A 26,215-nucleotide genomic window follows, 5' to 3' on the forward strand; every position below is an offset into this window, starting at 1 on the left:
GCTTAAGACCCTGTCCAGACCATAGATTACATGGTGGCTCACACCTATAATCCCAGCACTTCGAGAAGCCAAGGAGAATAGCTTGAGCCCAGAAGTTTGAGACCAGCCTGGACAACATAGTGAGACCTCATCTCTAGTTATTTTTTTAAAAAGACTCTGTCCACCTTGCAAAATTGTTGTGGAGTTAATTGAGATAATGCAGTCAAGAGGACTTAGCACAGTGCTTGGTGTTAGTAAATGTTTATCTCACATTAGTGGTTCTTGCTTGAGAGTGAAGATGGTTTTGTGTTCCTTTTAGGAAACAGTTAATCAGTACTAAAACTGGCTGAATGGATTTGCTCGACTTGGCAGGAAAATTTTGTAAAGTTAGAATTTCTGTAGGATTATTGTGTTATGGTTCAGGTATACTTGAAGTAGATAAGCTTTCAGGTCCTGAGTGATTAATTTTTCAAGTTGGCAAAAACCATCTATAATAATTTGTAGTTTAACAAATATCAATTTAAAAGTTCTCCGCCCAAAGCCCCACTTCTAATTCTTCTAAGTCAGTTCACATGTATTATTAAATATTTCCATGATTGATTTAGTGAATATTAACATATGATCATAACATATTGTGCAGATTTTACATTATTGTACAAGTTTCTCACAATATAATTGTTAAAGTGAGATTTGGTGGAAAAAGAGAAGAAGAAGGATAGAGAAAGTTGTGTTAGAATTTTTGGTAAAAATTATAGACAAAAATATTTTTAGCCCTGTAACTACATTGTTTCTGTCAGTATAGTATTTGGTCAGTCTAAATTCCTGTATGCCCCCAGGTAATTCACAGAAAGAATTTGACCTGAGTAAATGTTCCTGCTTCATCACTCTCTGAAAGAGTATAGTTTTTTTTTTTTTTTTTTTTTTTGAGACGGAGTCTCGCTCTGTCACCCAGGCTGGAGTGCAGTGGCCGGATCTCAGCTCACTGCAAGCTCCGCCTCCCGGGTTCACACCATTCTCCGGCCTCAGCCTCCCGAGTAGCTGGGACTACAGGCGCCCACAACCTCGCCCGGCTAGTTTTTTTGTATTTTTTAGTAGAGACGGGGTTTCACCGTGTTAGCCAGGATGGTCTCGATCTCCTGACCTTGTGATCCACCCGTCTCAGCCTCCCAAAGTGCTGGGATTACAGGCTTGAGCCACCGCGCCCGGCAAGAGTATAGTTTTTAATACAAACTCAAAGGTAGCCAGAGAGAGTCTTAGGTCAGGAGTGAGAGTCCGTTATTACTCCCCACAGAACTTTCTCTAATCTTTATTAGATTTGCCAGATGACTTTTGGACATTGGTAGACTAATTAGTGCCATGTGAGGCCAAAGGGGTGGCAAACCTGATTTAGGCTCTGAAGAAGCCTGTTTGTTGTGCAGAAACCTCTTCTCACTTAGTGGCACAATTTCTTCCTGCAGTAGGTCTTTTAGAAACAGACCAACAAACCTGTCATGGCCGCTTAAGTCAGATGTTATGGGACTGAATTTGTATTATGCATCCAAAAATAATATGCATATATGTAGATATAAAAAATTGTGTATAGATTTTAAATAATTATCATTGCATATTTTAAAGTGAAAGCCAATCATTTCAAAAGTATTAGAAATAAAATGTACTAGGCCCCTCATCGTTTTTGGTAGTTATATTAATGAACATAATTGTAGGGACTGTGCTTAAATTCAAAATCCTGTATCAAAAATTCCTAAAATAGCATTGCTTATCAAGTAATTTTTTTACTATTTTAACTCAACACCTGGCATTTCCATATGAAAAGTATGACATATCGTTTATAGTTTTCATCAGAAACTCTTTGGTTGGGGCCTGTGTAGAGCTAAACAAATGTTCTTGTTGTCTATTGTTATGTAACAATGTTTAGAATCATAATATAGTAAATCTTTTTTGTCTAAGGAATCACCTGTTAATTCTACTTATAGAAATGGAATCTTTTTAGTTTCCTGGGGAATATGTCACAAAGCAGTTTTCTGTTTTGCAGAAGTTATTCTAAAATTGGGCAGCTGAAATAGGTGGAAAATCCATGTAGACCTCTGTCTCTCTAGAGATATGGCATTTTATGGGGTTTGGGTTTTTTTTTTTTAAGAAACACCTAATGCCATGTACTCATTAGAATTACGTTTTAAAAATCTGTCCTATTTTAAAGTTTAGATTTGTCTCCATGGAACACACCAACGTTTGAGAAGGATCTGCATTCTCATGGCCCTTGTAATGACTTTAACTCTTTCAGAAAGGGGAGTTGGGAAAGGATCAGTTGGTATTGATATTTGGTATTTATTTACGTAGGTCACTACCTCAAATTATAGGTGAGTTGGATCAATTCATTCAGTTGTATCATGGACAAATGTGGGGCTGAACCATTCTCTGAGGTTTGTTGCAAAATCAAGTGTCCTTTAGAAATACAACATTTCTGTCTAAAATTTAACCTTATAGTATCACATAGTGTGGAGGGCAGTGGGGACCCTCAGTGTTTTTTGTAGGCTGAAGACCATGAGATGATTCGCTCTTCCTATTCTGTCTTCTTTCATGATTAGTCTTTCTCTCTGGGTTTAGCTTTCATCCTGGGTTTCTTCCCTGCACATCTTTTTCCTCAGTTGTGTATTTTTGGGGAAATTTTCCTCTCTACATTTTTGAGAGTTGTTCTCAGATCCTAACCTTCTAACTGCTTGGTGGGTTTTTAATTAAAAATTCATTCAGATTTTTAAAGCTTAATATAGAGGAATGGTTTAATATATGGATAGGCTTAAGCATTCATTTTTATAAAGCCCTGGATACAAATAATTAATGGGTTTTGTACCATGTATTTGCAGGGCATGGTGTCTATCTGAAGAATATTTTACTTTCAAAGGAAGGATGCTGTCTCCAGATGATAAAATGTTAGGAAAACTGGATCCATTTTATCGATCTTCAGTGTCCAAGCAGAAGACCAGTGCAGAAATCATAAGTGAAGCACGAAATGCGTTAAGAACAGTTAGAACCCAAAGACCATTTACACCACAGGAAGCCCAAAGAAAACTATTCGGACCTGCATCCTCAAGAACGTCAGAAAATAGACCTCCTTCCTCCTTCAGGTATATGGTATTTCGCATTCTTGTTCACTCAGCTATTTAAGCACCAGGTTATACTTTCCCTTAATTCTTATGGATAATTTTTAAAAATAGACTTATTTTTTAGAACAGTGTTAAGTTCACAGCAAAATTGAGTGGAAGGTACAGAGATTCCCCATGTACCCCCTACTACAACACATCCACAGCATCTCATTATCACCATCCCCCACCAGAGTGGTACATTGGTTACAATCGACGAACATACTTTGACACACCATTATCACTCAAAGGCTGTAGTTCACATTAGGGTTCACTCTTGGTGTTGTACATTTTATGTGTTTGGACAAATTTCTGATGACATGTAACCACTATTATAATATTATACAGAGTAGTTTCACTGTCCTACAAATTCTTTGCTCTGCTTATTTTTCACTTCCTTCCCCCACCCACTAGCAACCACTGATCTTTTTACTGTCTCCACAGTTTTGCCTTTGCCAGAATGTCATATAGTTGGAATATATAGTATGTCACCTTTTCAAATTGGCTTCTTTGACTTAGTAATAAGTTTCCTCCACGATTTATCATGGCTTGAATAGCTCATTTCTTTTTAGTGCTGAATGATATTCCATTGTCTGGTTATACCACAGTTTATCCATTCATCTACTGAAGGACATCTCATTTGCTTCCAAGTTTTGGCAATTACAAATAAAGCTGCTATAAACATCCATGTATAAGTTTCTGTGTGGACATAAGTTTTCTTTTTTTTTCTTTTTTGAGACAGAGTCTTGCTCTGTTGCCCAGGCTGGAATGCAGTGGTGCGATCTCGGCTCACTGCACGCTCTGCATCCCGGGTTCACGCCGTTCTCCTGCCTCAGTCTCCTGAGTACCTGGGACTATAGGTGCTCGCCACCATACCAAGCTAATTTTTTTTTTTGTATTTTTAGTAGAGACGGGGTTTCACCATGTTAGCCTGGATGGTCTCAATCTCCTGACCTCGTGATCCGCCCGCCTTGGCCTCCCAAAGTGCTGGGATTACAGGCATGAGCCACCACACCTGTCGAAGTTTTCAACTCCTTTGGGTAAATTCCAAGGAGCATGATTGCTGGATCGTATGGGAAGATTGTGTTTAGCTTTGTAAGAAACTGCCAAGCTGTCTTCCAAACGGGCTGTATCATTTTGCATTCTCACCAGCAATGAATGAGAGTTCCTGTTCCTCACATCCTTGCCAGCACTGGCATTGTCAGTGTTCTAGATTTTGGCCATTCTAATGCGTGTGTAGTGGTATCTCATTGTTCTAATTTACTTTCCCTGGACATATGATGTGGAGCATCTTTTTATATATTTATTTTACATATGTGTGTATTCTTTGGTCAGGTGTCTGTTAAGGTCTGTGGCCCATTTTTTAAATGGGTTGTTTGTGTTCTTGTTGAATTTTAAGAATTATTTGTGTGTTTTGGATAACAATTCGTTATCTTACATGTCTTTTGCAAATGTTTTCTCCTGCTCTGCGGCTTTTCTTCTTCTTCTCTTGATGGTGTCTTTTGCAGAGCAGAAAATTTTAATTTTAATGAAGTCAAGCTTACCAATTTCTTTCATGGATCTTGCTTTTGGTGTTGTATATTAAAAGTCACCGGAATACCCAAGGTTTTCTAGACTTTGTCCTGTGTTATGTTTTAGGGATTTTATAGTTTTGTGTTTTACATTTAGGTCTATGACCCATTTTGAGTTAATTTTTGTGAAGGGTGTTAGGTTTGTATTTTGTTTTTGTTTTGCATGTAGATGGTTGATGTCCAGTTGTCCTAGCATTGTTTTTTGTTTTTTTGTTTTTGTTTGTTTGTTTTTTAGGAATATGAACCAAGGTTTTACTTGTCAATTTCTTGCATTTGAAGTACTCTTTGATAACATCCTTGGCTTGAGACTCTTTTCCATAGTCCTACGATACAACTACAACCAACCATTTTATGGGGTTTCCCTCCCTATCAGTTTTAGAGAAACCTACCTATTACCCTAGTTTCTTGTCATCAACCTTAGTTAGGTTGATTTGGTGTTCAGCTCAAAGGGCCTCCATCAAGTTGACATAGACAGGCTCATCACAGTTAGATGGAAGCAACAAAGATGGGCTTGGCTCTTGTCTGAGGCTTTGACAGCTTTGCAAATTCCATGTGCTAGGCTGTCCTGGATGAGACTGGTCTTCAGCACCTCTTTTAAAGCAGTATTAACATCCACTGCACCTCCAGCAGCAGTGTCTTCTTTGGCCATGGCAATGGGTTATGAGTGAAGGTGGATCTTGAATGCATCGAGCCTCCACCTCCGTGAAATAGCCCAGCACCATTTTTTGAAAAAGCTATGTTTTCTCCATGGTATTGCCTTTGCTCCTTTGTCAAAGATCAGTTGACTGTATTTATGTCAGTCTACTTCTGGGCCCTCTATTCTGTTCCATTGATCTATTTGTTTATTCTTTCACCAGTACTATACTGTCTTTATTATTGTAGCTTTATAATATGTCTTAAAGTCAGGGAGTGTCAGTCCTTTACATTTGTTCTTCTTGTTCAACATTGTGTTGGCTATTCTGGGTCTTTTGTCTCTCCATAGAAACTTTAGAATCAGTTTGTCGATATCTACAAAATGACTTGCCAGGATTTTGATTGAGATTGCATTGAATCTATAGATCAAGTTGGGAAGAACTGACATATTGACAACATTGAGTCTTCCTAGCCATGGAAATGGAAGCTCTCTCCATTTTCTTAGTTTTTTGATTTCTTTCACTGAGTTTTGTAGCTTTCCTCATCTAGATTTTATCCATATCTTGTTAGAGTTATAAGTATTTAATTTTTGGAGTGCTAATGTAAATGATAATATGTTTTCATTTCAGTTTCCAACCTTGTATCTTGCAACTGTACTATAATCACTTATTAGTTCCAGGAGGTTTTGTCAGTTCTTTAGGATTTTCTACATAGATAATCCTGTTATCTGCAAACAAAGAGTTTTATTTCTTCCTTCCCAATCTGTATGCTTTTAATTTCTTTTTCTTATCTTATTGCATTAGCTGGGATGTTCTGTATGACACTGAAAAGCAGTAGTAAGAGGGGACATCCTTGCTTTCTTTGTCATCTTAGTGGGAAAACTCTTTCTTACCGTAAATATGATGTTAGCTGTAGGTTTCTTGTAGATATTCTTAGAAGTTTTCTTCTATTCCTAGTTTGCTAAGAATTTTTATTATGAGTGTTGGATTTTGCCAGATGCCTTTTCTATGTCTGCTAATATGTATCTTCTTTAGCTTGTATTTTCTGTATCTTCTTTAGCTTGTGGTGTGATAGATTACATTGACTGATTTTCAAGGTAGTTGTCTTTTTAAGTTTGAATTTTGTTCAAGATTCCTAGAAGTGATTCCAAACACTGGTTCAGGAAGTTACTTTGGAATGAAATGGTTACTAGCGGTTGTCCCATACCAGCTTTCTGAAGTGATATGAACAAAGCTTTTTAAAAAATTCCTCTATACACTTATTCTTTTCATTATTCAGTATATTTCAAACTTCCTAGATGTAATCAAAAGACTTCTTAATAAACTGTTTTAAGTACAATAACATTAAAAAATGTTTTTCCTTAAGGCTTATGCATCGCATCCTTTTACTTGCTTTTTAGCTAGAGTTAACTAATATATACTATAAATAAAGAAATGATTCTTCACAAACTAACACTCTGCACCATCTTTTATGCTAGCCTCCATGCATCCAGTTTTGAGTCATCTGATTCCAGGCCTATCTCTGGCGCACGTCTTAGTCCACTAGAGCTGGTGAGTACTTTATATAACCACCAGTACTTTATATTATGTTGTGAAATGAAATTGGCCAAAAATACTTGGAATCAGTACTTATATATGCTATGATAATTATCATGTACACCTAAATAGACTAATAATTTAATATTAAAGCAGATTATTTTATATTGTTCAAATGTGATGGGTAATATCTAATGAAATACTTCTATAATTTACCTATAGTTTGACAATAAAGAACAATTTTTAAAATATATAATAACTTGGTAAGCAATATTTCACAATATTTTTGCTTTCTTAGTTATACATACATATTTTCTTAAGTTGTATATACAAAAATTATATGTATAATTTATATTAAAGTTATATATCTTATACATGTATAAAAATCATATATTTATATGTAGTCTTTTTATATATACACATTTACATATAAATATATGTGGTCAAAGATTTATTACAAAAAAAGTAACAAAAATCCAGTGATCTCCTGTCCCCTTATTCTTCATTGTTCCCCTCTCAGTGGCTTTCACTTTAAGCTCTTTTGACGCATCCTTTTAGCATTTACATCCAGACTTCCCAATGCCACACTGTCTTGCTGCTTTCTGACTTATGAACTTGAGGAATTATCTAATGACTTCTAAGCAAGATGAAGATTTTGTTTCTGTCTTTTTGCCTCTTATCATAATGCGTTCACCTTTTCTATTCCCATTATTACTCCCATATAGATATAAAACTTTGGTTAGGTCTGTTTTCTCTGACTATGATTACATAAACCTGTTCATAGTTGAGCCTTGAATTAATGATAAATTCTCCTTTCCTGCACCACTTTTTGTTTTCCCTGGCATTAATAATTGCCTTACTTTTTAAGTTTTGTATTATTAGTATTTCAAATTTCAACCCCAGACTCATCCCCAGTGGTCTTAATCTCCTTTTATGTTCAGGCACATGAGGCATTCTATGGATTTACCTCCTTGGAGAACTCTTCACACGTCCTGCCCAACCACTTTCCCTGAGCACAGCTCTCCTGGGATGCCCCTCACCATCCTCCTGGGGAGATGGCTTCTCCTTCTTGTGCTGGCTTTTTCGTGGTTCCTGTGTCTCAAGTCCTCTTTCTTGATTTTCTATGGATTTGGTAGAGCATTCCCTCCCATAGTTTCTTGAGAAAGGGTACATGGGAAGTAAATTATTTGAAACTTTGATTCCTGTTTTTTCCTCTCTGGAAGTTCGTCGGATGTTTCTCTTTGTTTCTAGTGTTCTGAAATTTAATGACAGTGGTCCTTTTTTGTGAGTCTATTTTTATCAATCATGCTGGGCACGTGAAGGGCCCTTTCAATGTGGAATCTCATGCCTTTCAGTAAACATGGATATTAATTGAATATTTAATATCATCATAGTGTCTTACCGACTTTTTTTCTGTTTGCTTTTTCTGGAATTTATTATTCAGATGTAGGACTTCCTGGGCCAGGCGTGGTGGCTCATGCCTATAATCTCAGCGCTTTGGTGGGCCTAGGCAGGCCGATCACCTGGGATCAGGAGTTCAAGACCATCCTGACCAACATGCCGAAACCCTGTCTCTACTAAAAATACAAAATTAGCTGGGCATGGTGGTGCGTGCCTGTAATCCCAGCCACTTGGGAGGCTGAGACAAGAGAATTGCTTGAACTCAGGAGATGGAGGTTGCAGTGAACTGAGATTGCGCCGTTGCAATCCAGCCTAGGCGACAAGAGTGAAACTGTCTGAAAAAGAAAAAAAGATGTAGGACTTTCTGGACTGACACTTCAGTTTTCTTATTTTCTCTCTTTTCTGTTTCACATCTTTTTGTGGAAGAGACTGTGTTCTGATCCCTTTATTGAGTTTTTTAAAATTTCCGCTATCATATTTTTAATTTTCAAAAGTTTCTTTCTCCTCTACGTTATCTCTTTGTATAGTGGTCTGTTCTTATTTCATGGTTGCAGCACGTTGTCTGAGTATATTAGTGGTGAGTTTTGATTTTTTAACTAAGTTTTCTCCCTTTATAGTCTCTGTTGCATTTTTGTCTCTGCTTTTTATACTAGAGGCTTCCTCTGATGCCTCATGCTGTTTGTTTGGCTGCTCTCAAGAGTAGTGGCGGCTGGGCACAGTGGCTCACGCCTATAATCCCAGCACTTTGGGAGGCCGAGGAGGGCGGATCACAAGATCAGGAGATCGAGACCATCCTGGCTAACACAGTGAAACCCAGTCTCTACTAAAAATACAAAAAATTAGCCAGGCATGTTGGCGGGCGCCTGTAGTCCCAGCTACTCCGAAGGCTGAGGCAGGAGAATGGTGTGAACCCGTGGGCGGAGCTTGCAGTGAGCTGAGTTCGCACCACTGCACTCCAGCCTGGGTGACAGAGTGAGACTCCGTCTCAAAAAAAAGAAAAAAAGAGTAGTGGCGTGTGGATTGGGTTGGTCAACCTATAGGTGGTATCTACCCACACCTATAGTTAGGGGGATCTGGCTGGGCTGTGTTGTTGATGACACCCCAGTGGCAGTATCTTTAGGACTTTTCTTACGGACTAGTCATATTCTCTGTAAAGAAGTATCTTCCACGCTGTTTCCTGGATGTTAAAGTCTGGTTGCTAGCTTCCAGGTGCAGGAAGAAGGCGGGAATGCCCAGCATTTAGGATATAAATATTCAGTTAACATCCATGTTTATAATAAGTACTCTGACACTCAACAATAAGGGTACTTTTATGAAATTGGTATGTTAGTCAAGCGCTTCTCAATTTCTGTTACTCTGTGTGTGTGTGTGTGTGCGCACGCGCATGTGCTTGTATGAATGTTTGTTTTGAATGAACTATTTGAAAGTAAGTTGCAGACATTGTGATGCTTCATCCACAAAAATTTAAGTGTGCATCTCATATGAACAAGGATGATCTCCTACATAGCCACAATACCATCATCATAGCTCAGAAAATTAACATTACTCAGTAATATCATTTAATGTACAATCCATGTTCAAATGACCCCAATTGCCTCAAAATGTATCTTACATTTTTAAAGTGTTTATCAGATTGCCTCTGTGAGAAAGATTATACTTGTTCATATATTGCAGATGACAAACATAAGATCCCAAGATAGCAAGCATGAACCAATATTGCAAGAAATAATTTGCCAGCTATTGTTGACACATGGCTTGTTAGTGTCTACAATCTTGGGAATCACTTGGGTTTTGAGCCTGCTACAGCCTGAGGACCCACTTCGGCAGCTCAGTGGCTCTACCTTTTTGTAGAGTGGCTCTTTATTCTATGATTCTGTAGTTTGACTCCTATAAATTGCTTTTAATATTACTTTAGTTTTTTGGGGACTCAGTTTGGGTCTACCCTTCCCTTAAAAAAAAAAATCTCATTTTCTAGAGATAACCTGGACCTTGTCAAACTGGTACAGTACTTGGACTGTAGGATTAGCTATTGGGCTAAGACAAGATAGGCATTTATCTGTTTAGGGTCATTGAACTTACATTTCCATACCTCTGAAGGGTTGGGTGCTATGTTCAAAGTAAAAGTAGACGGCTAGGCGTGGTGGCTCATGCTGTAATCCCAGCACTTTGGGAGGCTGAAGTGGGCAGATCACCTGAGGTCACAAGTTCGAGACCAGCCTGGCCAACATGGTGAAACCCTGTCTCTACTAAAAATATAAAAAGTAGCCAGGTGTGGTGGTGCATGCCCGTCATCCCAGCCACTCTGGAGGCTGAGGCAGGAGAATCACTTGAATCCAGCAGGCAGAGGTTGCAGTGAGCCAAGATCATGCCACTGCACTCCATTCTGAGCAATAAAATGAGACTCATCTCAAAAAAAAAAGCAAACAAAAAAACAAAAAGCAAAGTAAAAGTCGTCTAAGAAGCTCCCATTTTAAGGAAAATGACTACTTAATTTGAGATTGTTGTTGTTGTTATTGTGGATTATGTGAGGGTCTTAAGGACATTTCATTTTAAACAGTAATTAAAATTTGGGGCCCCCAGTCAAAAAATTCTGAAAATGGTCCCCATGCTGCCTGACCTTCCACCTCTTCCACCTTTTTTCTTCTTTATCCCTTCACTTTTTAAAAGAACTCTTTGCCTCTGGAAACCACTAAATTGGCAAAGGGCAGAGATAGATAGATGAAGGGATTGAGAGTGGAGAGAAGGAGATAACTGGAGAGAGAGGGAGAGAGAATGGTGGAGAAGTATCTCACAGTTAAGGGACACATTTGCTAAAAGAGTTTGTGAGGACCTAGCCTGTTGAATCTCAGTGCTTTTTGGATCTAGGACACTTTCTCAGACCAGTTTGCCTTTTAACAATTCCTCCACCAGCAGTCAGTCAGGGACCAGGGACTCAGACAGCAGCCTTTCAGCTCCTACAGTGAGCAGATTAGCTCAACGCTGCTTTTGTACAGCTACCCTCTCTCTCTTTCTCCCCATCCTATGTGGCCTGTGCTCCCCACACACCCTCCAGCAGGCAATGGGCTGCCCACACTCAGGACTGCCCAGGGCTTCTGAGAAGAGGAAGAGCTGACGCTCATGGTTCCTGATTGCTCAGGCCCTGCCCTCCAGCCCCACTGGCCCAGGGGGTTCCTATTAGCAGAAGCACCCTGATTTGTAGTTTTTGTTTGTTTGTTTGTTTGTTTTCTGAGAGAGTCTTGCTCTGTCACCCAGGCTGGAGTTCAGTGACATGATCTTGGCTCAGTACAGGCGTGCACCACCACACCTGGCTAATTTTTGTATTTTTAGTAGAGATTGGGTTTCATCATATTGGCCAGGCTGGTCTCAAACTCCTGGCCTCAAGTGATCCGCCCACCTTGGCCTCCCAGAGGGCTGGGATTACAGGCATGGACCACTGTGCCTGCCTGATTTGTTGTCTTTCATTAACGTTTATATCTACCTGCTATATAGGTGTGCCAGCTTACATCTTTTTTCCTTCTTAGCAGCTCCCTGCCGCTCCACAGGAGCACTGAGACCTGGGGCAGTTGGGTGATAGTTACTCCTATTTTTCTTCTACTCTGGTTAGATGGTGTTCAAATTTGTTGACACAAAGATAACTGCTCTCTTGCTTTGAATTGTATAAAGTCAGAAAAGAGATGTGACCCTGTGAATAAGCAGGAAGTGTTATCTTTCGTCATTATTTTAGTCAACAAGATAGAATTTTCTTTTCTTCTTTTTTTTTTTTTTGAGACGGAGTCTCGCTCTGTCGCCCAGGCTGGAGTGCAGTGGCCGGATCTCAGCTCACTGCAAGCTCCGCCTCCCGGGTTCACGCCATTCTCCTGCCTCAGCCTCCTGAGTAGCTGGGACTACAGGCGCCCGCCACCTCGCCCGGCTAGTTTTTTTTTTTTGTATTTTTAGTAGAGACGGGGTTTCACCGTGTTAGCCAGGATGGTCTCCATCTCCTGACCTCGTGATCCACCCGTCTCGGCCTCCCAAAGTGCTGGGATTACAGGCTTGAGCCACCGCGCCCGGCCAGAATTTTCTTGGTTTCCTAAACTTACTGAGTCCAGTTACATAAACCCCAAATGTTTTTATTCAACTTTTTATTGACACAGAAGAATTCAGCTTGATACATTTACACAAACTAAACACACTCAGTAGCCAACATTCAAAAGGAAAAAATAGGTCACTACCAGCATCATCAAATTGATCATTTCTGGGCTCTGAATCTGCCATCATGGCCCCTCTCAGCCACTGCCTTCTCTGGGCAACTACCAGCCCCACTTCTAACAGTGTGGATTAGTTTGAGCAGCATAACCAAGCTCCAGGTAATTGATAAGTGAAACAAAATTTAATATTTTTAAAAGAAAGGGACCTAGGAACTCATATAAACCTTGGGGATGGGCGATCCAGGGTAAGACAAATAGAGTAGGGCCAAAGCAGTGTTTTTTCTTTCATGATTGCTAAAGCAAACGGTGACATTACAGCAGTGAGTCACATGCCGAGAGTGACAGAGGACCCCATTGTACCTGTGGAGAAAATCATAGTAATAGAAGTGCACACAGAACTGCTGCGTCACAAAGGTTCTGTGCTTGTGAGAATTTTTTTTTTTTTTTGAGGTGGAGTCTAGCTCTGTTGCCAGGCTGGAGTGCAGTGGTGCGATCTCAGCTCACTGCAACCACTGCCTCCTGGGTTCAAGTGATTCTCCTGCCTCAGCTTCCAGAGCAGCTGGGACTACAGGTGCCCACCACCATACCCAGGTAATTTTTGTGTTTTTAGTAGAGACAGGGTTTCACCATGTTGGCCAGCATGGTCTCAATCTCTTGACCTCGTGATCCACCTGCCTCTGCCTCCCAAAGCACTGGGATTACAGGCATGAGCCACTGTGCCTGGCCACTTGCAAGAATGTTTAATATTTGCTTTCTGACTTTCAAGGTGTCTTTCGTTGCATGTGTGTGTGATCTGTTGCTTTTCAGGTTAAATTGTGAGCACCAGAATTTCTGGGGTGAGATTTCCTGAACTCCCTTTTCCAGTTGTCATGTAGGATGTGGGGAGACCCTGTTGGGTGATCTGGAAGAGCCAGGGCAGAAACTGGCCAAGGTGACAGTGCTTGGAAGAGTCGTGGCCAGCCTGATGGATATGATACCTTAAACGTTCCATGTATTGTGTCTTCTTTGACGGGGTTGTCCTGTGGAAATAGACTGTGTCTTCAATGGACTCTAACAGGTCCACCAGCCAGAACAGACCTTAAAATATGGCTGTGCCTGTGTCCTTGATTATGCTGAAGTCACAGGTTAGTGTCATGAAACAAAATGTGAGGTAGCTAAGGTTCTCAAGTGAATTTTTTTTTTTTTTTGGAGACAGGATCTTCCTCTGTCACCCGGGCTGGAATGCCATGGTGCGACCTCTGCCTCCTGGGTTCAAGCAATTCTCCTGCCTCAGCCTCTTGAGTAGTTGGGACTACAGGCATGCACAACCATGCCTGGGTAATTTTTGTATTTTTAGTAGAGATGGGGTTTCATCATGTTGGCTAGGCTGGTCTTGAACTCCTGACCTCAGGTGATCCACCCACCTCGGCCTCCCAAAGTGCTGGGATTACAGTTGTAAGCCACCGCACCTGGCCCTCAAGTGAAAACTTAAACTTACTTGCAACATTCTCTGATTTCTAAAATTATTTGAATTTTATGAGAGAAACATGTTTGCTGTTTTTCTTTATAAAAGTCATTTTACTCCACAGCATGATAGACCATTTTGTAGAACTTGGCGTAAAAGAAATTGCTGAGTCATTTAGTTGTTTTCTCTTAAATAATTAAACATGCTTTACATATGTCACTTTATATTCTAAGTAGTCCCACGAGATGCATGTTTAAATGGGACACATAATTTATTAAATGTCAGTGGTAAAATGGAACCGAATTTTTGTTATACAATTACTAATTTTGCACTAAGAAAATAATGCCTTTTATTGAGGAGCATTTGTGGGACTTTTATCTTGCCCTGCAGAGAAAATTCAGTGATTCTCTTGTGGGGAAATTTGCTTTCCAAACCATGTTTTCCCTCTTTATAAAATCTTTTGGCTGAGTGTGGTAGCTCATGCCTGTAATTCTAGCACTTTGGGAAGCCAAGGCAGGAGAGCTGTTGAGCTTAGGAGTTTGAGACCAGCCTGGGCCACATAGGGAGACCCCATCTCTACAAAAAATAAAAAATTAGCTGGGTGTGGTGGTGCATGCCTGTAGTCCCAGCTACTAAGGAAGCTGAGGCTGGAGGATCGCATGAGACCGGGAAGTTAAGGCTGTGGTGAGCCATGATCGTACCATTGCACTCTAGCCTGGGTGACAGAATGAGACCCTGTCTTAAAAAAAAAAAAAAAAAAAAAAAAATTTCATTTAGTACAGTTTGGGTGTCTGCAGAAGGAGCCGTTTGCTTTGTCTGCATGATTGTTATTTGACAGAGTTCTTGATCTTTGTTTCAGTTTCAGGGTACCTGCAGAATGCAGACATTTTGAGTTAAGAAAACCACACATCTGTCTTCAAAATTGAGATTACCCTCTGTATTTCATTTTTCATAATTGCACAGAAAACACCTATTTTCCTGTATTACACTCTCAGCTTTTCTGTTCCTATTAGCTTCATGTCCTAAGTAACATTCCTATGAATATTTTGCAACAAAGTGGGGAGGCTAAAAAGTAAAGTGACTATTTGTTAAACAAATATAATGCAATTTATGCAGACAAACAAGTGTTACCTACTTCAGAACAGACCCCTCAGAATCCAGTATCTTAATTCTAGCAAGCCTGTGTCAGAGGCTAGGACCTTTACTTTTGGGAAGAGTTAAAAGTAACTTGGAACCAAACCTGATAAATAAGGGCTGAGAAACTTACATGGGGAAAGGAACTGGCATTTCTTGAGCCAGTTCCATTTAGGAACACATTAGTTCCATATAGCAACACATTCCATAATAGGAATTGTGTTTATGGGAATGGCCCTGTAAGAACTGTCTCTGTGTTATAGCTGGGCGGGTTCAGAGAAGTAAATGACCTGCACAAGTTCACATAACTAGTGAGTGGGTCCTTCTCCAGGTCTCCAAAAGTGATTTATGCTTTCTTCCGTATTATGATGATTATTTTATTTACTGTTTTTTTCTAGCTGTGTTAGAAAAATATGTCTTTAATATCATAGAACAATTTTTTTTGGTCTGGTTTATAAACCGATCCTAAATACAAATGAACAAGAGGAAATAAACATTTTGAAGAATGTCATCATTATTGAAATGAACAACTTCTTGGAAGGAACACCCTAATATAGATGTCTATGTTCTATTCATGTATGTGAGAAAACAAGTGTTTGAGATTATGCGTCATACGTGATAAATGACTTCACCCAATTTTCCAAATTATATGACTTGGATTTCACACTGGATGTTTCAAAAATTTGTTGATTAACTTATTGGATAGTGAGTTACTCATTCGCATATTATGAAAGTGACTTTAGGCGTGTTAACTTGATTATTTTTGGTTACAGCTAAAAGCACTTGCTGCTATAAGGTTGTTCTTTCATAGGCAAATAACTGTGCTGATATTGGAGGCAGGAAGGATAAGAGCACCAGGTAACTCTAAAACTAGGAGCTTAGTCACCCTATGAGGGCACCAGGTCAGAGGCCACTCAGATTAGAGGGAGTTCTGGGTGGCACAGAACTTGGTGCAGGTGTTTTTAAAAAAGTTTTTAAGGAATTAGAATTTTGTTAGTAATGTTCCTCTACTAAGAGTATCAACATCGACACTTAAGAAAAGAAGGGGGTAAAAATAGAGAGTATCAGCAGAGAATTTCTGAGATGTAAAAAGTAAAACATTTTCGGCCGGGCGCAGTGGCACACGCCTGTAATCCCAGCACTTTGGGAGGCTGAGGTGGGTGGATTGCCTGAGGTCAGGAGTTCACGACCAGTCTGACTAACAGGGTGAAACCTCGTCTCTACTAAATCCAAAAAAAAAGTAGCCGGGTGTGCTGGTGCACGCCTGTAATCCGAGCTACTTGGGAGGCTGAAACAGGAGAATTGCTTGAACCCAGGAGGCGGAGGTTGCGGTGAGCCGAGATTGCGCCATTGCACTCTAGCCTGAGCAACAAGAATGAAACTCCATCTCAGAAAAAAAACAAAAACAAAACGAAAATTACCTGGGCGTGGTGGTAAGCTCCTGTAATCCCAGCTACTCAGCAGCCTGAGGCTGGAGAGTCTCTGAACCCAGGAGGCGGAGGTTGCAGTGAGCCAAGATCTCACCATTTCGAATCTCCGTCTCTAAATAAATAAATAAATAAATAAATAAATAAATAAAACACTTTCATATCATAAGTCTAAGACAACCTCTTGCTTTTATGTTGTATGACTTTTTCACCTAACTTGTTTAAAAATTTTGATATCATTAAAAAAATACATTTGTGGCATCCAAAATACGTAAATGTACCACTTATATTCCACATAATTCTTGGTACATATAGGTGCTCAATAAGTGTTTTCTGAACTGACTTGAACTCAGGCATTTGCAAAGCATGTTGAATATGCTATATGTAATTTTGTAGTCTTTTTTTTTTTTTGAGATGGAGTTTGCTCTGTTGCCCAGGCTGAAGTGCAGTGGTACAATCTTGGCTCCCTGCAGCCTCCAACTCCTGGGTTCAAGCGATTCTCCTGCCGCAGCCTACTGAGTAGCTGAGACTACAGGCATACGCCACCATGCCCAGCCAATTTTTGTATTTTTAGTAGAGACGGAGTTTTACCATATTGGTCAGGCTGGTCTTGAACTCCTGACCTCAGGTGATCCACCTGCCTCGGCCTCCCAAAGTGCTGGGATTACAGGCATGAGCCACTGCGCCCAGCCAATTTTGTAGTCTTTTATACAGATAATAGTGGTTGCTAGCATGTGTAAACTGTTTTACTCGAGTATGCTGATAGCACAACAGAGTAGTTAATACAATATGATTGAGAAAAACAATTAAAAAATGCTTTATATCTACATGTATCACATTATGTAAGATGGGCCAGTGAGCTGGTAGAATCAGGAAGCCAAGATGAAGCCAGGCAGATAGGCCTCATGCTCTTCTGGAAGGCTAGCTCTGAGGTAAGTGTTATTTGAGACACAGAAAGTCATTCCAATTATTTAAAAAATCTCTTTCCAGAAACCGAAAGTTCCAGCATCTCCCACCAGAGAGGAGGATTCCTGCTTTTCCTTTCCTAAGCCCCCAGTGGACCCTGCGAAGATTAGAAGAATAAGCAGTGCCAGGGCTCGCTTATTCAGGGCTGCCTCCCAGGGGGCCCTTCTGCCGGACAGATCCCTTCCTCCCTCTGACTGTAAGGTCATGTAACATCCTATAATCTCTGGGGACAGGCATGCTTCTTGAATTTGCACACAAAAGCTATTTTTATATGATTTTTCCTAACCCTGGATGATTTTTATATTAACTAAGAGTTAGTTAATATTGGGAAAAAGCTGGTTAAAAAACATTGTTCATATATTTTTCTGGGTGCTTATAAGGAATACCTAAATATCACAGATGGTAGGAAAAGAAAATTAGGATAAGTGGCTGGGTGTGGTGGCTCATGCCTGTAATCCCAGCACTTTGAGAGGCCAAAGCAGGCAGATCACCTGAGATCAGGAGTTTGAGACCAGTCTGGACAACATGGTAAAACCCTGTGTCTACTAAAAATGCAAAAATTAGCCAGGTGTGGTGGCGTGTGCCTGTAATCCCAGCTACTCGGGAGGCTGAGGCAGGAGAATTGCTTGAAACCAGGAGGTGGAGGTTGCAGTGAGCTGAGATCGTGCCACTGCACCCCAGCCTGGGTGACGAGTGAGACTCCATCTCAACAAAAAGGAAAAAAAAGAATATTAGGATAAGTATTCCCTAGTGGATAGTTCACGTATATCAGAAATAAATAATTTTTAAATTAGAGTTCAAAAAGTTGTTAATTTTATTAGAAATTAATGAAAATGGTAAGATTCTTATTATGTTCATTGAGGTTATTTCTTTGAAAATACCCTTCTGATCCCATGTGAGCATGTAAGCAAAATTCCAATGGGACTTTTCCTACTGCCTAAGAATGCTGCCAGGCACCTAAACCTGGGAACAGAGAGGCTAAAGATCACAGCCCGAGGAGTCCCACCAGCAATTGGAATCGCTCCCCATCCAGGGCATATTAAGGGTTTCTCAAACTGCGGAAAAGGACCCAGAAGTGGGATGACAATCAATTTAGTGGATCCCACCAGCGTTTTTAAAAACTAAAGTAGAATAGAATATAATGGAAAATGTCAGAATACGTAACACACAATAGGGGTAAGTTTTGCTTCAGGAGACTTTACTTTGGTTTTCAATGTGTGTTCAGGGTCATATTACAAACGATTTCTGACTGTGTGTGGTCAAAAAAAGTTGGGAAACCACTTTACCAGGAGCTGACAGAACTGGTTCTCCCTCCATCAACGAGATTTGATGAAGAGAGATAGGCTTACAGTCACTGAGAGATGGGGAGAGCCTGGAAGATACATACCAAAGATCACAGCCCCCACCTGAGCATCGTACTTGATGGACAAGTTTTTTGTTTTTTGTTTTTTTTTTTTTTTTTGAGACGGAGTCTCGCTCTGTCGCCCAGGCTGGAGTGCAGTGGCCGGATCTCAGCTCACTGCAAGCTCTGCCTCCCGGGTTCCCGCATTCTCCTGCCTCAGCCTCCCGAGTAGCTGGGACTACGAGCGCCCGCCACCTTGCCCAGCTAGTTTTTGTATTTTTTTTAGTAGAGACAGGGTTTCACCGTGTTAGCCAGGATGGTCTCGATCTCCTGACCTCGTGATCCGCCCGTCTCGGCCTCCCAAAGTGCTGGGATTACAGGCTTGAGCCACCACGCCCGGCCTGGACAAGTATTTTTTTAAATTCATTTCCAACATTTAAAAAGTAGAAGAATCTCATGGAAGAATCCAGATTTATGACTCCTTGTGAAAAATCAGAAAATCTGGCAACACTGGGTCGCCGTTCCATGTGGCCGCAATGGGGCATGATTGGAGCTGAGTGGTACCCCCATTCTGTGGCCAGGATATGGTCTGCAGTCACCATGTCCCTGGCTTGTGCCATTCACTTGCCTGTTTGGTCCCTGATGAGGCTGAAGAGGTAGAATAAAGGAGGAAAAAGAATGAAAGAAAGGAAAGAAAGAGAGAGAGAGAAAGGGAGGAAGCGGGGAGGGGGGGAAAGAGGGAGAGAGGGAGGGAGGAAGGAAGGAAGGAGCAAGGAGGAAGGAAGGGAGGGAGGGAAGAAAGGAGGAAAGGAAAGAAAAAAAGGAAAGAAGGAAAAGAGAGAAAAGAAAGAGAAAAAAAGAAAAAGAAAAGAAAGAGAAGAGAGAGCGAGGGAGGGAGGAAGGAAGGAAGAAAAGAGAAGAGAAAAGACAAGACAGTGAGGATGTGCAGGGTGTGTGCCTCACACTGTGATGCTGTGACCAAGTATATCATCAGGCAACTTGCTTTACCTCGATGTCCCAATTTGTTTCCTTTCTTACACTGCCAGTCAGTCTGATATTTATTGAACTCCTACTAAGTGCCAGGCACCATTCTAGGCCAACAGAATTCTGCCCTCAGAGAGCTTACTATCTAGTGAGAGGAGATAGACAACAACAGGAGAACAAATAAGATAATTTGAGTGCTGATGAATGCTCTGAAGAAGATAAACAAGATAATGGACTTGAGGGTGACTGTGGTGGGATAGTTTGCTTTAGCTCAGGTGGCTCTGAAAAGTATCTTTGAGGAGCTGACAGCTGAGTAGGAAGGTGACTCATGAGAAGGAGGCAGCTGTGTAAAAATCCATGGACCAAGTGTCCACATAAAAAGCGAGTGCAATGACCAGGCACGAGAGCAAGTGCCAGTGGTGGAGGACCCGGAGGTCCGGTGGCTGGAAAGTGGCTGATCAAGGGAAGTTGCAGGGAGCTGAGGCCACAGAACTGCCCAGGGCCTCGGAACATGGGAAACACACCCAGCTGTGTTCTACTTGTAGTGAAAAGGTAGGGTTTACAAAAGGGAGAGGCAACATGACGTGTGTTTTTTCAACAACAGCAGTTCTCATCTGTAGCTGCCCATGAGAATCGCCTGAGGAGCTTTGCAAAAGCTCCACCCCCAGAGTCCCATGTCAGCTCAGGTAAATCAGAAAGGGTTGGTAGTTGCAGGAGCAAAGGGCTTGCCAAGATGGGGGGTGCTGGGACCTGGAGGTGAAGGGCACTTCTTATGAACAGGATGGCAGGATTGGTGCGAGGACTCCTACCTTGTTTTTCATTCTGTGTTCTTGCTTGTGAGGATGAATACTGTGTATGTGTTTCATGCATTTTTAACTTTTGGGAGTGCACACTAGAAAACCCTGCTGCTTGCACTGATGTGAAAGTGACTGCAGAGATGAGTGCTTTGCCCACCATCCTCCTCCTCAGTGCTTCCCCAGTGACTTAGCTCCTTCCCCCCTGGGGTACCTGATTGTTGCCTGCATGCTCTGGGAGATGCCCTGTGCAGCTGTCATTTCCCAGCACTGAGGCCAGCTTCACACCTTCAAGGTGCACTGAAGCATGTTTTCATCGTGGCTCTTTTATCCACCCTGTTTGCAGTCACCCTCTTCACCATTCAGGTCATCCCTGAGGTCTGGGCCAGCATGCAGGAAATACTGGCAGCAGAAACTCGTTGTTATTTTAAAAGCACATGTCATCCAATTACAAAGTTATAAAAAATATTTGAGCTCTCCAGCCTTGGAATCATTGTCATGTGTATAACAGCTCCCTGGGTTTCATTTCAGATCCTCTCTATTGTTTAGAAGAGGTAGGCTTTGTGGGGTAACTGAGACTGTAGAAAAGGAGGGCATCCCTTCATTTGCTGTGAAGTCATTTGTGGCTGACACTACCCCACAAGCAGGGCCAGGGTGTGGTGGCAGGTTTGGAATTCCTGCTTTAAGAGAGTGAAAGAGGAAGAGATTTGTGTAGTCATCTCCACAAGGCCAGCAGTATAACTGCTTTGCGTTCACATAGGGCTTTTGGCTGGAGGCGGCACTGCTGTGAATGCTTCCCCAGTTATTCAAGCCAGACAAGAGGCCTGAGAGCAGTACCACCTCCTCAGCCATCCCTGTCAAACTCTGCGTCACCAAGCCCTACATGTGCTTCCTGACTAGCTCTTGAGTCTGCATTCTCCCTCACCACTGCCGTGGTGCCTCCATCCCTCTTGCCTCATCCTGTTTTGCTGCTCTTAAACCACCCTCTGCTCACTGGGGTGCTGTGATGGTCCGCAGGTCGGTGGATGCAAGGCCCTCAGCCCGAGGAACAGCCAGTGGAGCCTGAGGATGCTGAGCCCCCAACACGACATGGCTATGAGCAGCAGCGTTATCCCTTTATCCCAGGGGACCATGAAAAATGATCATTTTCTGTGTGTTCCATAAAGCACAAGAGGTCGGGAAGCAAATAAAGATCAGATTGCACCATCCTCTTGCTGAAAACCCTTCAGAGGCCCCGCTGTGCCTACAGAAGTGTTTGCCAAACTGAGTTCCAGGGAACTCCAGGGAACACTTTTGACAAAATGTTAATAGCTTTTCTTTGGAAAAAGGTTCAGTGCTCAAATAGGTCAGGGAAACACTGCCTACCCCTCATCTTCTTGGAGAGTCTCTGTGCACATGAGTGTATTAAAGTGTTGGTAAAGAAATCTGTTTAATTTTAATTCAACATAGCATTTCACAAACCTGCTGGACTGTGGGATCTGTCTTTTGGGAAAACAATTTGCGAAACACTAGCCTACTATGGAAGTTGGCAAACTTTTTCTGTAAAGGGCCAGATAGTAAGTATTTTAGACCTGGTCCCTATGGTCTCTGCTCAACCTCCTCAGTTTTGTATTGTAGGGTGGAAGCAGCCATCCGCCAATTTGTGGCCACTGAAACTTGAATTTCATGTAATTTTCACTTGTCACAAAATATTGTTCTTTCTTTGATTTTTTTCTAACCATTTAAAAATGTAAAAACCGTTCTTAATTTGCAGGCTACATGAAAACGAGGTGGGGAAGATTTGGTGGGGCTGTAGTTTGCTGAGCTCTGGTGGGGGTGGCGGGGCATGAAGTCCCAGCTCCTCCAAGTGCACAGCTGTGTTGTGATCCAGCCCCAGCCCCACATTCCAGGCCCTGCTCACGCCTGTCCTGGGCCTGCCCCCTCACGGTGGGTGCACCGGCAGGGTGGAACCCCTTTTTGTTCCCTACACCCACCCTGCTGTTTCAAACCTCAGGCAGAACCTGCTGTGTAATTTGCTGGGCCCAATGCTGAATGAAAATGTGGGGCCCTTTGTTCAAAGATTATTAAGAGTTTCAAGATAGCCACAGCAGAGCCTTAAAACAAGTGTGGGCCCTTCTAAAAGTGGGGCCCTGCCTAACTGTACCAGCAATACACACTTGAAGCTGGCTTTCACTCCAGACTTTTGTTCTCTTTTCTTCAAGCTGTTTACCTCTTATTAACCATTCAAAATGCTTCTCAGCCCCCACCTCTTCTGTGAAGCTTTCTCTGACCAACTCCTAACCCCTCAAGCTTTCTTCACTTTCTCTGCCCCCTCCTTACCTGACTGGGACCACACTGGGCTTCATTTATCTCTTTACACATCTGCCCCCTTTGTCTCCCCTACGAGACAGAGCAACGTCATTAAGAAAAGTGTTTTTCTCTATTTGTTGCCCAAGAGCCTATAACAGGGTGTGGTGTATAACAGATACCAAATAAATATTTGTGAAACTGAACTGGTCCTGCATGGTAAGGCTGCTGGGAGCTGTTTCCTTTTGAAGTTTACCCATGATCCATTACAAAATTCATACAATGTGCTTCTACTATTTACCAAGAGGATACAGACCATAGCTATGCATGCTCAGTTTCATCGGGGAAATTCATCAGGAATGAGAGTGAGCCCCCCAGGGCAGCTCTTCGTTGTAGTAATAACTGACAAGCTTACTCCGGTAGATTTGAAGATAGACAGGTGTAGCTCCTCGACCAATAGGTATGGTTGGGTTCCCCTTCTAGAAGCTCCGTGATGGCCAGGACTTGTTCACCATGGCTTCATCCATGCAGTGAACAGCACTTGGCACATAGTGGTGGGTGCTTCATAAATATTCAGGGAGTGAATGAATAAGAAAAACGAATGCTAAAAGATAACGATAGGCTAAAAGTACTTTGTAATCGGAAACAGAATGTGTGCTTCATAATTCAGTAGTAAAGTCATTGAAGGTGGTGTGGTGGTATGGAGAGAGCCCTAGCCCAGAAGTCAGGATTCTTGGGTTCCAATCATCATAATGACAATAACTTCTAGGTTTTGAGCGTGCTAGCACCATATAAGTCACTTTACTAGGCCACATCATTTTAAATCTCACCACATCCCCAAGAGGTGGGGACCACAGAAGGTGGTGTGTGTTGAGCATCCACATCACAGAGCCGGTGCTCAGGGGGGCCTGCACTCAAACCCAAGTCTGAGCCAAAGCCTGTGTTCTTCCCACCCCGTGGGCCTGGCTCTCCCTGTGACTTTAGGTCATTTAACCTTTGGATTCTCAATTTTCTCATCTGAAAAAAAAAATAAGAAGCCTAGAATCTCTAAGGTTCCTTTCAGTTTTAAAATTTAGTGTTTTGAAAGCAGGGAGTTTGGTCAGAGGGATAGAATAGGTGGTTTTGTTATTATTAGTTTTTATTGGTTTGTTGGTTTCTTGTAAGTACAGAAAAGGAAAGGAAACCTTGAGTCATTTTGAAAAATCTTGCAAAACAGTAGGTATTTTTCTACATGAAACTCATCCCCACCCCCCAACACACTGTATTATGGGAGATTTATTCTCTTCCCCTTTAACAAAATGTTTTCTCACCGACTACAGCCTTGTGGCAGCATAGACAATAAGCTATTCCTAATACCAATTTGCTGAAAAGGGAAGTGCTATATTATTATATGTCTAAAAATCTGGAGTCATAAACAAAAATGATGTCTTCTTGCAACTCTATCTTATCCCTCTTTAGAGGTATGTTTCAATGCCCTGTCCTTTCCATTGCAGAGTAGTGGTCTACTAGGCTAGGCCTCCACAATCCACCCCTCACCCCTCTAATCACCTCTCCTCCTCTTCGCCTCCTTGCACACTGCATTCCTGCTATTCCTTGAGCACCCCAGGCACAGTGGGTGCTGAAGAGTCCCCCACTTCAGCCTACCTTGGGGCCTCTGTACCAGCTGATCTCTCTGCTCAAAATACTGACCCTGGTGGCTGGATGCCTCACCCCAGAAAGGATTTGTCCTCCCTACCCTACTGTACCCACCCTATTCCCAATCCCCTTAACCCTTCTCCACTTTTATACTTTGCTTTTTCCCCATAGCACTTATTATCTTATAACACCATGTATACCTTATTTATTATGGTGATTGCTTGTTTTCTGTTTATTAGGATGTAAGCCCTGTGAGATCAGGGATCTGTTTTGATGCACATCAGGTGCGTAGGACAGTGTTTGATATGGGGGAGCCACTCAGTAAATGTTTTTTGAATGAAAAATTGCATGATCAAATTCAGGAGGAAGAGCTGCTGTTATGGAACACAGGACTACTTCTGTGGACTAGGTAGTTTATAAGCCTGAAGTCGAGAGTTTGCCTTCAGGTAGACTCTAAGCTGATAGAGATAAGATTCTATACATTTTTACCTGCAGAATTGATGGTGCTAGGCTTAAGATACTGGTCTTGTGTATGCTCAGAAAGGCTTTGGCCATAAAATTCCGGACTTAATTATAAGCAATGTATAACTTTAAAATCATATAAATTCTTAGATTGAAAAATAACATTGAAAGGTAGTGATTCCTAAAATAAGAATAACAAAACATTTTCTTGGTTATATTGCAGCAAAGAAGACAGTGGAATCCAAAGAAACAGTTATGATGGGGGACTCTGTGGTGAAAATAAATGGGATTTATTTAACAAAATCAAATGCTATTTGCCACTTAAAGAGTCACCCACTTCAGCTAACTTATGATGGAGGCTTCAGTGAAATAAAGGAGCAAGAAATGTTCAAAGGAACAACATCCTTACCGTCTCATCTCAAGAGTGGAGGGTCAGTATTCTTTTTATTTAATTTTCTGGTCAGGATAATGATGTCATTTACCAGTTTCATCTGTATCTTATATAGATGATTGGTTTGCTTTTTCTCTTTTATATAAGCAAATTTTATGTTAAGGGTACATGAATAGGAGAGACTACTTCTCATGGCCAAATCGAGTTGATTTTATATCATTCCTCATGTAATGCTCAAGAAAACCTTTATTCATGACTGTCACAGTGCTGCTTCTGTAGGACTATCAGAATAAGATTTAGTTGGACTATTCTAGCCGTCCCTTGAGTGATAATCATTCCATTTGTGTGTTATTTGGGATTCTTGCATGGCCTGGAATCTCCTATTGTCTCCCTTTGGGTTAGTTCACTGTCCTTAACTCCGCAAGAGTGGACACTTACTTTATTCTTCAGTAGATCTTGGATTAAATATTTATTTTGCAAACTAATGGCTAAAACAGAAGAGTCCTATAGATTTCAGTTATCTGGGAGATCCCTCCATTAGTCCCTCATAAATGAATGATTGGGAATTACTTTATTTCATACCATGTTCCTAGATAGGGTTTCCTTGAGAATCAATATTCCTACCGTATTAAGGATCTGTGGAGAAATGCTTGCTGTTTGGACTGTGAATTCTTACCCTGGTGTTTTACTGAAGAAACCTTGAATAATTGGTGCCTGGAATGGGGGAAAGAGTGGAGAGAACAGGCTCTGTTTTCCAGTCCCAGCCAGTAATGATGCTAAGAGAGGCAGAACGTCTTGAACTGGACAGGTCACTCAGTTTAAGATATTTTTTTCTAGGACTTTCCATTGGGTCATCATGGATAACTGCCCAGTTCAGATTTGCTTAACAAGATTAAATTCCATGAGC

At 41.4% G+C, this 26,215-nt stretch overlaps 1 protein-coding gene and 1 pseudogene across 23 annotated transcripts in view; one reads left to right on the plus strand and one right to left on the minus strand.

Annotated features, from left to right (window-relative positions):
• ARMC2 (armadillo repeat containing 2) overlaps positions 1–26,215 on the plus strand; it is a 151,033-nt gene that overhangs the window by 3,551 nt on the left and 121,267 nt on the right. For 6 of the 23 annotated variants that reach the window (XR_012433337.1, XM_074036816.1, XM_005551535.5 and 3 more), the window contains exons 2-5: positions 2,841–3,101; positions 6,798–6,870; positions 17,439–17,610; positions 25,141–25,348. Coding sequence is in view for 15 of the 23 variants with exons in the window: in XM_074036816.1 (XP_073892917.1) it covers positions 2,884–3,101; positions 6,798–6,870; positions 17,439–17,610; positions 25,141–25,348 (671 nt within the window). In the remaining 8 variants the exon portion in view is untranslated. Of the gene's footprint in view, positions 1–2,840; positions 3,102–6,797; positions 6,871–12,893; positions 13,035–17,438; positions 17,611–25,140; positions 25,349–26,215 lie in introns of all 23 variants that reach the window. The other 17 variants (XM_074036824.1, XM_074036831.1, XM_065542878.2 and 14 more) reach the window with 5 other exon arrangements.
• LOC123572862 (small ribosomal subunit protein eS12 pseudogene) lies at positions 3,381–5,336 on the minus strand (annotated as a pseudogene).

This window comes from Macaca fascicularis, chromosome 4 (assembly GCF_037993035.2).
Source record: "Macaca fascicularis isolate 582-1 chromosome 4, T2T-MFA8v1.1".
NCBI classification, from domain to species: domain Eukaryota; kingdom Metazoa; phylum Chordata; class Mammalia; order Primates; family Cercopithecidae; genus Macaca; species Macaca fascicularis.